This window comes from Anguilla anguilla, chromosome 3 (assembly GCF_013347855.1).
Source record: "Anguilla anguilla isolate fAngAng1 chromosome 3, fAngAng1.pri, whole genome shotgun sequence".
NCBI lineage: Eukaryota > Metazoa > Chordata > Actinopteri > Anguilliformes > Anguillidae > Anguilla > Anguilla anguilla.
The window spans coordinates 23,153,069-23,165,430 of record NC_049203.1 but is presented as its reverse complement, the minus strand read 5'-3'; the positions used below and the strand labels follow the sequence as shown (position 1 = coordinate 23,165,430).

General features: G+C 40.8%; 1 protein-coding gene across 1 annotated transcript; it reads right to left on the bottom strand.

Annotated features, from left to right (window-relative positions):
• Positions 1–3,346: 3,346 nt before the first annotated feature.
• LOC118223014 (translationally-controlled tumor protein homolog) lies at positions 3,347–11,172 on the bottom strand. The gene is made up of 6 exons (XM_035409058.1): positions 11,022–11,172; positions 10,060–10,133; positions 6,984–7,168; positions 5,078–5,183; positions 4,207–4,323; positions 3,347–3,813 (listed from the first exon to the last, which is right to left on the bottom strand). The coding sequence occupies exons 1-6, from the start codon at positions 11,047–11,049 to the stop codon at positions 3,811–3,813; spliced, it is 513 nt and encodes a 170-aa protein (XP_035264949.1). The 5' UTR covers positions 11,050–11,172; the 3' UTR covers positions 3,347–3,810.
• Positions 11,173–12,362: the final 1,190 nt, after the last annotated feature.

Sequence of the window (12,362 nt, the reverse complement as noted above, 5' to 3'; positions counted from 1 at the left end):
GGTCAGCTAGCGTCACCCAGCAAGTGAACACCACAAACGGCGATGGAGTAGCTAGTAGTAGCAGTTACTGGCTCATTAACTGACTGGCGAAAACCTACGACGATAACTTGCTCGGTTAACAGCAGATCTACCAGACAGTTATACGAAAATTAGCCTAGTCAAATCACCAGTAGCCTACACATCTCCGATTGATTGACCATCAGTGTAGTCAATGTTCTTCCCCTGTGGTTCATATTGCTAATGCGTGAGCTAACCACGGATAGCCTACCTAGCTCACTGGCAAGCTGATATGCTAGTTAAGCATATTCGTTTTGCTGAGAAACATGAATTGAAGATAACTGAACATAGCCTAATTGTATTTTTAATGTCATACATATAACGTGATTACATGACAGTACAGTCACGGATGGAAATTAAACTCCGTAAACATCTGATAATATATTTTAAAACATAACGGCAGACAGTCAGCTAGCCTCGTTCAGGTTGATGGGCTTTTCCGCACCGGACTGTCAATCAAATTGTAAAAATCACAGAGCGGATTTTAAACTCTGTGGTTTTGGCTCCAACTCCAAAATGGCCGCGCCCGCCATTGAGCTTCAAAACGTATTTTCGGAGACCCACGGAGAGTCAATGGGTGACGTCACAGTAGCTTTGTCCATATTTTTTACAGTCTCTGGGTCAAATACGTATTCAAATACTTTTCTATGCTTTACTGATCTTGTCTATTGTATTGGAACCAATGAAATACTGCCAAAAAGTGCAAACCCCACCTTCTGGTCATATTGGCAGGCTCAATTACACCAGGCAAGATCAATAGAGCACAGAAAAGTATTTGAATCCAAAACAAATACGTATTTGACCCAGTTCTGGTTGCTGCTCTCCCTAGTAGTGGGCATCCTGCAAAGATCACGGCAAAAGCAGAGAGTGCAATGCTGAAAAGAACCTTAGGATAACAGCAAAGGACCTGTAGAAATCTCTTGAACTTTATAAAGTCTCTGCTCATGTATCCACTTATGAAAAACACTAAACAAGACTGGTATTCATAGGAGGACACCACAAAGGAAACCTCTGCTCTCTTGCTGCACGTTTCAAGTTTGCAAAAAACCACCTGGATGTTTCACAATGTTTCTGGGACAATGTTCTATGAATGGCTGAGGCAAAAGTTGAACTTTTTTGTAGAAATGCACAATGCTATGTTTGGAGGGAAAAGGCAGTGCTCACCAACACCAAAACCTAATTCCAGCTGTGAAGCATGGTGGAGGAAGCATCCTGGTTTGGGGCTGTTTTGTTGCTTCATGACATGAATAGCTTGTGATCACTGAGGGAACAAGGAATTCAAAATTGTATCAAGAAATTTTAAATGAGAATGTCAGGGTAGCCGTCTGCCACCTGAAGCTTAATCAAAGTTGGGTGACGCCACAATAATGACCCAAAACTCATTAGTAAATCAACAATAAAATGGTTTAAACAGAAGAAAATTCATGCTTTGGAATGGCCAAGTCAGAGTCCTGACCCAGTTGACATGTTGTGCCTGTTCATGCAAGAAATGTCAATGAACTGAAGCAGTTTTGTAAGGAGAAATTCCCCCCAACCTCTGAAAGTCTGATCAGTAGCTACAGGAAACATTTTGCGGTATCTATTACTGCTAAAGAGGTCCTACCAGTTACTAGATACAAGTGTCAACTTACTTTTTTCCAGCCTGAACTGTCAATGTATAGACAATGTGTTAAAGACATGAAAAAAGTGCAATTGATTGTGTTATTAGTATAAGCAGAATGTTTGTCTAATATTGTGACTTAAATGAAGATCAGACAACATTTAATGAGCAATTAATTCCGAAATCCAGGTAATTCCAAAGGGTTCACAAACTTTATCTCGCAACTGTACTGAAAGCCTCTTGAGTCAAATCATTAATACTTGGACATTACACTCCACGTTGAAAGGTACTGCCAGTTCATTTACATTTGAACTGATACTGGTTACAGTGAAGCAGTCATTTTTAGGTGTGGTGCATTTATGTGCAAATACATTGTTGTATAATGTTATGTGGAGTGCTGTATACATTTCCTGTGTCAATGTAGGTTTAACACTGAATAAGGGTAATGGTAATATCAGATGCATTTTCCGTTGATAGCCAAAATGGGGTAGTCAGGCTTGTAGCACACTTGTGTTCCAGTTCCCAAATCAGATCTACTATAATAAGATTAGTGGTGTCTGGTAACCTGATTTAAAAAAATAAAATAAAAAATCAATGACAAAATGAGTCCAGGCAGATGTTGAGTGATCATGTAATTATGTGGTTGCATTCCTATTGCTATGGAATATTTTAAATGGATACTTTGTTTTGGAACATGTAGTGTTCTCATAATTCAGGTTTACCTGAAAAATCGTGGTTTTGTTTCAGATTTGTGATGTACATACAAATTTCAGTTTGCAACCATAGCGTGCAAGACGTCCATCACGAGGGAAAGCAAGTCTTTTGTCTCCTGTGGTGTATAAAACATTTATGAAGCTAATTCATTCCCAAACTTGGAAATAAAAATTTGGTTATACTGCCACCATGAGGCCAAATTGAATGAGCAACACCCACAGCCATCTTGCATACAGTTGCCTGAGTTTTTTGCACTCTGTTTGGATTTCATATAGAAACAATCAGTGCAACGAAGGGCCTAAGCACATTCTATGCTTGGCCACCCCATCATCAGAATCCAATAGACTTATGTGAGGGCTTCCAACTTGCAGTGCCATTTCGTTCACTCTGACATACTCTGGCATGGATCCAGTGTTGAGAAAATACGTTTCATTATTGATGACAAGTGTGGACATAAATTGCAGGCATACATGACTATTAAATTCTTCATTATTTTTCTCTTGACTTGATACCATTTTACTTACCCCCAGTTGTATCCATTCTCTCGCTTGCTGCTTAATAGCCTACATTTGTCCAAGGCAGTGTTACTTTGATCAATCATGTCACACCTTTTTTATGCATAATGCATGCAGCCTGATATGACCACACCATGAAATGTGTCATAATGAAAGCTGTTATTAGAAATAAAAGCATCTTTATGAAATGTAGTTTTAGAGTACCATTATGGAATAAACCCTTCTTGAAATAAAACTTAAATTTTAAATAATTTTGTGAAAATGAGTGATGAAATATTTCATGTTATTGATTTATTCCACAATTAAGACCCATTTGTATATATACTGTATATATGTATGCATTTATTTTATTATTATACCATAAAGCCATATTTATTTTATTTTGGGAAAAAAAAGGCCTTCCATAGCCTGAAAGCTCAGAAGAAAATGACAGCAACACAGATTATAGGACACCTGAAACTTAAGTCCAGTGGTTCATTTTTTATTTATTTATTTATTTTCCAACGTTACATTTGACCAGCAGTTGAGGGAGCGGGAGGGGGAGAGACCATATCATATGATAAAACTGAATAGAATGATGGAGCCAGGGGTTCAATGAATCGAGTGGGCAAATTAAAAAGAACTGTCCTTTGCAGAAAATACTTATATTTACACAGCGTTTTCACGCTGTCACATTCCTATTGCCAACCGAGTGAAATACTGTCCGATGTCCTTTTCCGATGGAGTCCACCTTCTGCAACGCGGATCCAAGGCTGGCTGCTGCTTAGAGGGCCGAAACACATTTGAAATTTTTTTTGACACTTTGAAGATTCTTCCATTCCAAACGTGGAACAGAGAGACAAATCCATGTCCATGACCTTAGGAAGTCTGTATCGGTAAGAGGCCACAGGTGGTAGAGATTCCAAGCCACCAAATCCAGAAGCGTTACTGTAATAGAGGGGAAACAAAAAACCGTTTTTCTTTTTCATCTGACCAAGACATTTTCTCGTTTCAATGTGATGTGCACCTTTATTGTGGAGAATGTGCACCTTTATTGTGGAGAACGTGCAAGTGCAACACTGATCCTGCATTTTAGTGCAAACCGATAAGCGGAGACCTCGTCACTGGCAACCACGTAAGATTCACATTTCACATTGACTGTTCAGGACTGTCATCGAGAAAACGTTACATTTCACAGTTTACTTTCCTGGGAATGTCAAATTTGCACGAAATTGGGAAACCTCACACGCGTTTGCATAGGGAAATGCTCCGTCACCCAAAAGCCGGTTTGTCAAGAAAACTGGCGACGTCATCGCCGAGACCAGAGCGCGTGGGACTTACACATTTCTCAATCTCCAGGCCGTCCTTGAAGAAAGTCATGAAAGGTGTTATGCCATCTTCACGGAAGTCCAGCAGACCCACCATGCCTTCTGGGTTCATGGATTCTCCAGTGAAAAACTGCGACAGAGAAAGAGACTAGGGTTACGGATGCCTTTGTTTCTACTATATCACAATGTTTACCACAGTGAGTCTCACGTGTCAGCACAGAGGCCTGCTTACTTACACGTTCTGGAACACGGTCTTCAATTTTGAAACAATATTATTACGTTGGCAACCGCTATATTCAGAAAGCTGAAGTGACAGCTCTATTTTAGGTCATTAAAATGAATGGTTAAGTTTCTAGAGAGTGAGAGAAACAGGCTTTTTTTGCCTCTCCAACACACCAAGGACCAAGCTGCCTTCACCCATCCTCACCTCCAGATGGGTCCTAAGATCCATGGTTTCCAATCTTTAAACCCCAACCCACTTAGAAAGCAAATATATTTCCAATGACACTACCCAGCATATCAATACTCATAACCAGAGTGTCTGATCTGACCAGTGTCAATGTGTTTGTTAAGTGTTAAAAATATGGTCTCTCAAGACCAGAAGTTCTCACTGTACTCACTGGCTTGTATGAACTTGTATGAACTTATTTAAATGTAACACAATAAACATTTCCTAATAACAAATTGATGATTTGTCATATTTAAGCATGCCGCCAACTAGTTTAATTCAATAGGCATCATTACGTGAAAAAATGATTCCCGCCTGACCCAGAACCACCTCAGCCTGTCCCAGGACCCAGTTTTGAAAACGCCGTACTAAGGTGTCATTTTGGCACGATTGACTTGGCAGGTGCAAGCAGGATGGCTCTGGCCTGCTTCCTTACCTGGAAGTTCTTCATGTTGCCCATGATCTTTTTGATCTCCCCCTGTGCTCCGGCCATGAAGGGCTTCACCCGGTCAGGGTTGATCTCCTCCAGCTTGGCTTTGATTCTGTACAAATGCATTAGAGTCATTCCAATGTGGAGTAACAGTAAAAATTATTTTTTTTTTTTTACATTAAGGAAAACAGCTGGCATTGTCGTATACCATATTCAAGCCTGTATACCGTGGCTACTTGACCTTTGGTCTGGAGGACCACAGGTTGTGCTTGTTTTCTTTGTTACTCAACACTTGATTGATTGATTAAAGCTGTTGACGAACTCAGCTCACCGGGTTTCTTGGTTCTGAACAGGCTGGCGATTACAGGCTGAAAATAAACACTGGGACGCTGTGGTCCTCCAGAAACCGGGTTCAGTTTCCCATATCGTATTCCTTTAAAAGGACTACACCCGGAACACTCAAATATGGCTGTCAAGGGCCAGCTGGAATTCTTTCCCACATGATATTTAAGTGACTGTCGCTGTTGGGTCACAGATTCCACTCTCTTGGTCTCACACAACTGAATTAGCCACTGATCAGGCGGGAAGAATAAAGACCAGCATTGCTGGAATCATCACGTGGCAGATCCTCGAGTATCCCTGGTGTACACAGTGGAGGGCCAGGGAATATAGTGGAAATGTGGGCGTGGTTACTGAGGGGCTTTGTTTCTAGAAGCAAAAGCTCTATTCGCTTTTTACCACGACAGTCTAAATATGAAGCGCCGTTTGGGCATTTCACAACCCTGGACAGGCATGAAACTCTTCCAGCTGCATAATCACCTCAAAACGTTAGCAATAGCGTTGAAAGAATTTTGGTTCTTTGGAAAAAAGGCAAAGGTACAACACTGCAATATACCTTTAGAAGACAAACTAACAGCCCCAAAGAGCACTGCATTAGGAATGACCCAATCGCAGAGCTCAATTTTCTGTAGTCGGCCATTTTGTTGAGGTTAAGTTAGAAAACCAGACAACAAAGATGCTACCAAAATTTCCATGATTCAGCAAGGCTCTGGCCATAGGATATGGTAACAGATGCTGTGGCTCATGGGTACTGTGGCATTTCAAATACCAAACTAACAAAAAACACGATTTCTCCGAAACTAAGCTAAAACATTCGTAACTGGGGTCCACAACATCAATCTATCATAACGTTTTTGTAATCCAGGAGACTCCCAGGGTTCTACTTTGCGTAATATTGGGCTTATCGCTTAGATTAAAATCTACAACATGGGTATCTACATCGATAAACTCTCCCGTAGCCCTGCCCACGTTTCCACTCTACAGGCATGGACATGTCGTGGTTTTTGATCCACTGCACATGCTGTCTGCACAGCGCTATCAGCAAGACAAACGAACAGCCTGCTCAGCTAAATAGCCCCGGCTCAGCTCAGCCCAAGGGGAAAAACATTAACATTGTTATTTGAGTTTCGGGTGGGGTCAGCCACGGAGCAGGCAATCGCGTTCAACCGCACTCGGTGCAAAAACGCCGCCAGTGCCCTCCTCCGTGCTCCCATGGCAACCGCGGTCGACTGGCGGGCATCGGTCTCATTATCAGAGGGTCCGCGGTAACGAATGTAACGAGGGTGAGCGAATGAGGGAGAGCCTGCTACAAGGCTGCAAGCTGTGGCTCTTCCCATCCACATGAGGCATTTGATTCACTCGCCGGTCTAAACAAAACCCAAGGCCACATTTATTCTACACAGCGCGCGGACCATTTGTACATTACCTGGTCTAATGCAGTCAAATCATCCCTCAATAGACATTAAATCTCCAAGAACAACAACGGGCCTTGTTATAATCTGGGGTCGCAACAGCGGCTGGAAGAAAGACCGCGGCGCACGAGGGGCGGACCCGGGTCGGGGCAGCCACTTACGCCTTCATGTAGTCTTTGATGTAGCCTTTGTAGGACTCCTTGGTGAAGCTGGTCTCCTGGAGCTTGTGGTTCAGGATGATGTCGATGCCGCTGACGGTGCTGGCATCGCAGCCCTCGTCCTGGTTCTCGGCCGAGGCGTTCCCCCCGATGAGCGAGTCGTCGATGTCCTCGGTCCTGCTCACCATCTGCAATCGAGGAGGGGAGGAGGAGGGGAACGGCGAGCCGCCCCAAAGGTCGCGTTAATGCGGAATCCCACATTTCTTCCCAAAGCATGCCGCATTCGGAAACACCCATGAACCCTATCTATCGCAATGTTCGATTCGCTTCCAGTTAAGGGATATCTTTATTAGCCACGTTTCCATTAAATTGTCAAGCGAATTTTAAGCAAACTTTTGAAATAACGCAAAAAAAGAAAATGCGAATTAAGAGTGTTTCCATTAACTGGTTTGGAGCGAATGAACAAGGCTACGCAAAGCGTAGTTACGGCAGAAGTTGGCGGTATAGGCTACGTTACGCATGGCTGCAATAAACAGAGCAGAAGAGGTTGCAAACTGATCAGTCATGTGACTTAAATGTTCGCTACGTCAGAACTTATTCGAAAAAACTGTTTCCATTTCTCATTTTGCGCATGAACTCGAAAAAGGCAAAAACCAACTCAAGCGAGCGTAAAAACTTTTGTGAATTTGAGGTACTTTTTGCGCATTTTGCCGTTCCCATAAATAGCAAAATGCGCATCAAAATACGTTTATGGAAACACGGCTACTGATTCGCAAAGTCTGTGCAAATTTGCAATATTTTGAGTTGTATGATCAGCTGGGAAACCGATGGAATGGTACTGCTCGCTTTACTTTTAGTTATTTTTCCCCACAGTTAAGAACAACACAGTGAAATCTGCAGAGTGAAGAAAAGTAACTTACAGTAGCATCGTCGGCAAGGTTGGTTTGCCACGTTAGCATCGTTCATATATACATATATATATAGAGCTGTGCTGGTATTCAGAAAACAGAAAATTGTCCAGTGTTAATTCAATTCTTACAGTGTTGATCCAAAACTAACAGATAACGTTTGGTCCCAAATTAACCCTGGACATTTTACTGTGTATTACAAATCCACACAATGTGTCACAGACAATGGAGAGCATGTAGCGGGTTAAGACCAAGGGAGTGGTGCGGATATAGCAATATATTTAATCATTAAAAATATCTAATGAATGTTATTGTCTAGTAGCCTTCTATTTACCAATTATTCAAATATGTCTAATTGAAATGGTTAAATATTCCAGCCACAAAATGGCTGACTGTAAATAAATTATTGTTAACACCATCTAATAACATTTAATTGATTGTAAAGCAGATTTTACTTTATATATTCACCTTGCTTAAATTGCCATGGGCTAAAACGACAATTTAGGCGTTTAAAACTGCTTTAAATGTACAGCACTTTGGTTTTATTCAAAATAGGATATATTGCTGCCATTGGCCTTTTGAATAACGTTATGTAATTCTATGTTTTTTGTGTGAATTGTTTGTGTGTTGATTGGTGTGTGTTGATTGTTGATGACGACTGCATTTACTGCTGGCTGTGCAACAAATTGCCCCTCGGGGATAATAAGATTACCTTACCTTAAACAGTGAAACTCAAAATGTTGAGGAAGCGATATGTCGCTTAGGCCAAGCCAGAAAACTTATTATCACTAAACAGGGGAAAACCAGCTATTTGAAGGATCAACGCCATTTCTTTGTATAGGTTAGTCTATTTGTAAAAAGTTGATAGTTTATACATTTCATTTACAATCACCTTACTTAGATTCCATTTGAAACGTGGAAATTCAAAGGTGCAATGTTTGCAATTCTGTAACATTTTCATAATGTTATAGCAGCATTATGTTGTCTCACTTAAAACATGTTAGCATTTAATAATATTTTACTAATGGTCAATACAAATGTTTATTTTAATGAATTAAGGCTACAACAGCATTTTACTCCTTATGTTGTTGACTAAGAGTATTTAAGTTCAGCAATGGCTGTTTTTTTATTTTATTTTATTGCGCAGGAACTAAAACGAGCAGCCCACCATTCTGAGTAGACGCAGGCCTATTTGTCGTGTGCGGTCTATCAAATACCCTACACCTATGTATGGATTTGTGCAATTATTTTTAGCAGGTCAAAAAACATTTCATTGCCTCCCCATTTATTTTGGTATTTATCTAGACTTGTATCTTCATTTATTTTTCTCTTTCTGACCAAACGGGCTTTATCGTTATGGTAATGTTTTTTCTTTTGGTTCTGGACGAATGGGCTTTTAAAAGCATATGGTACGCTGTACACCTTGTTACTGCAGTTGTATTTCACAATTAAACTTTTTGTAAACAACCTGTACACAAATTATTGACATCGCATTTGCATTTTAAACTAGCAGACAGATTGTGTATTACTGGAATAAAGCTACTAGAAAATAAATCTTATTAATCGACCAAGACTTCCATTTAGTCAAACACAGAAGTACTTGCCAGCCGCAATTTGGAAACCCTGCTGTACCCTGTGTCTGACCACATCACAAATTTGTCGTTGAAAAACATTATGCCAGTGGTTCCCAACCCAGTTCCTGCAGATGTACTGACCTGTAGGTTTTTACTCTAACCTTAACAAAGCAGACCTCATTCAAGAGCTAGAGATCTTGAGCTGCTAATTAGTAGAATTGAGTGTGCCACATTAGGGTTGAAATGAAATATATCTCCAGGAGCAGGGAACCACTGAATTATTCCAAGTGACACATCTTGCGGTAAAGTGTTTTTCCATGGTGGCAGTCTGATGCAAAATTCAACTAAAAATGGAGGTGTACAATCAATGTACATTGTACACAGTGGACCTGGAGACTGATATAATGGGAAAGGAAATTTCAGAAACGGCATCCTAACGACTGATTAAGTGATGCGGACACGCTTCTCTGATCACAAATAGTGTACGATTAGTTAATCACTATAGCAGTGCTAAAAACAAAATGGGTTCAGACTGATATTCTCAGTGTAGTTGAATTGGCACCTTAAACTAAAGCTTTTCTTTAAAGAATTACGTACCTTTCCCTCAACTTCGATCAACATCCCATTTTCGGACTCTTTGATTTTATAAATGTCAGAGAACATTTCGTCTCCTGCAAAGAGGGGGAAAGTTTACGTTAATGAAAGAGTATGACGACCACATACATGAAGCAACAAGAAGCTTAACCGCACCGGCTCGTATCACGTTTGACAGCGCATGTGCACAACCGTACCATGGCTTTTCTTTAGCAATAAAGCCTGACAACTACCGGTAACTAACAAATGCCCTTTAAACATCAAATAAAATCCGTCATACTACGGAGTCAATAAGACACTGCTGTAACAGAACAGAGTAGGTCAGAGAATAATTTTAACAGCTATCATTACAATACAGATAAGTAATAAAATGGCCAAGCTACTCTGGCTGGCTAGTTGAATCATTCAATGCAAATTAGTATTTCGCAATGCTATCGATTATCAACAGTCTTAGCAAAAATGTAGCTCTACTGAAACCGCAAAAAATAATGAACATATGACTTCGGTTATCCAAAAACCCCAGCTAAAGGCTAGCTTAATTAAGTTAGGAATGTAATCTAGCTGATGATTCTAAAAGTCAAAACTTCAATAATGGGATAGCTAACGTTAGCTGGCTTGCTACCGGCCTGGGTGTAACAGCGGCAAAATGCCGGTATGTTCTAGAAACTGCTATGTAGCCTCAATTTCTGGATTGAATAGCAATACAACATATTACGGCACGTAACACCATTTAATTACGCACGGAAAGCTGAAGTGAACGGTACATTTTTAGAAAAACCTTATTCAAAGAGCCAACGGTACTGCGAGGTACGCTTGCGTGCTCCTAGGCCATCCTGTAGGCCTAGCTAGCTAAACAGCTAAATTAAAATAACGTTAATATTTTCACACTAAGGCATCATACGACAGAAATGGTAATTAAATCCTAATAAGAAACTATAATAAAATACATTGAAACTTGATCTTACCCGTGATGATGTCCTTGTAGATGATCATTTTGTTGGATTTTATTTGAGTTCTCGCAGACCAGCTCCCTCTCTTATTGCGGACTCAGTAGAAAGGACGGATATAGCATTTCTCTCAATGTAGCAAGATACAGCCAATGACGTCATATTACGGTGGGCACTTTGGAAATTGGTGCCCCCTAACGGATGCTGGTACTGACTCACGCGATTTCATCACAACTACAGGGTATACTGCGCACTTCCCCACGTAGCCTATCAATCTAACTTCACTGCTTAGTGCTTTTAAGTTAGTTTTTTGTCGTATTTGAGTGAAAATATTGGCGTACACTGTAATCTCTGTAGCACATTTGCTAAACGTAACCTTTTTATGGCGTCAATTTAATGCCAATAATCAGCGCGAGCAGATATTCACTGCGCGAGCACAGAACCACCTTCACGCGTGGAAATTCCAACACCAACGCATTACATAAACGCCATACCTTTTCTGTGATACATTCGGCCAGTGGTTCCAAACTTGGTTAGCCTTTTGTTGTTCCAGCATTCCAGCATGCTATTCCTGACGTTGACAACCTGTTGATTGTCAGCTTTATACATTACATTACATTACAGGCATTTAGCAGACACTCTTTTAGTAGACACCTTTAAGAATTAGGGATGATTTATCCATCCATCAATTATTCCTGGTCTGGGGTGTGGGGGTCCTGGAGCCTATCCCAGCATGCATTGGGCAAGAGGCAGGAATACACCCTGGACAAGTCCCAAATCTATTGCAGACCATTTAGAGTCTCCAGTTAGCCTGCCTGCATGTCTTTGGACTGTGGGAGGAAACCAGGGTACGCGGAGGAAAGCCACGCGGACACGGGGAGAACATGCAAACTCCACAAGCTTCAATTCAAACTCAAAACCTTCTTGCTGTGAGGCCACAGTGCTACCCACTGTGATTTATCCACTTAATGTCACATTATCTCAGAAACAAATATTTATGTTACAAAAAAGAAAGGAGTAACCTATTCATTTTAATTCAATTTAATTTAATTTGTCAGATCAGTTCTAGACAGCTAGATTGACTAGAGTCCACTTATGACTGCTAATTTAAAGGAAACCAAAAAACCTGCAGACACTGTCTCTCTTCTGGTCTTGAGTTGGACATCCCTGGCAGAAGGAAGTCAGGGTAGTTCCTGTTCTTTGTGCATTGCTCGTTCCGCCAATTTTGTCTGTGGGATTTTTCATTTAGATGCTACATGCTACACTAACATGGCCCTGAATTGGCTTGATTGTGTCTGCCACTAATTAAGATGTCTCTCAACCATTTCTTTCAAAGTTTGTAATTACACCCACCCCCTA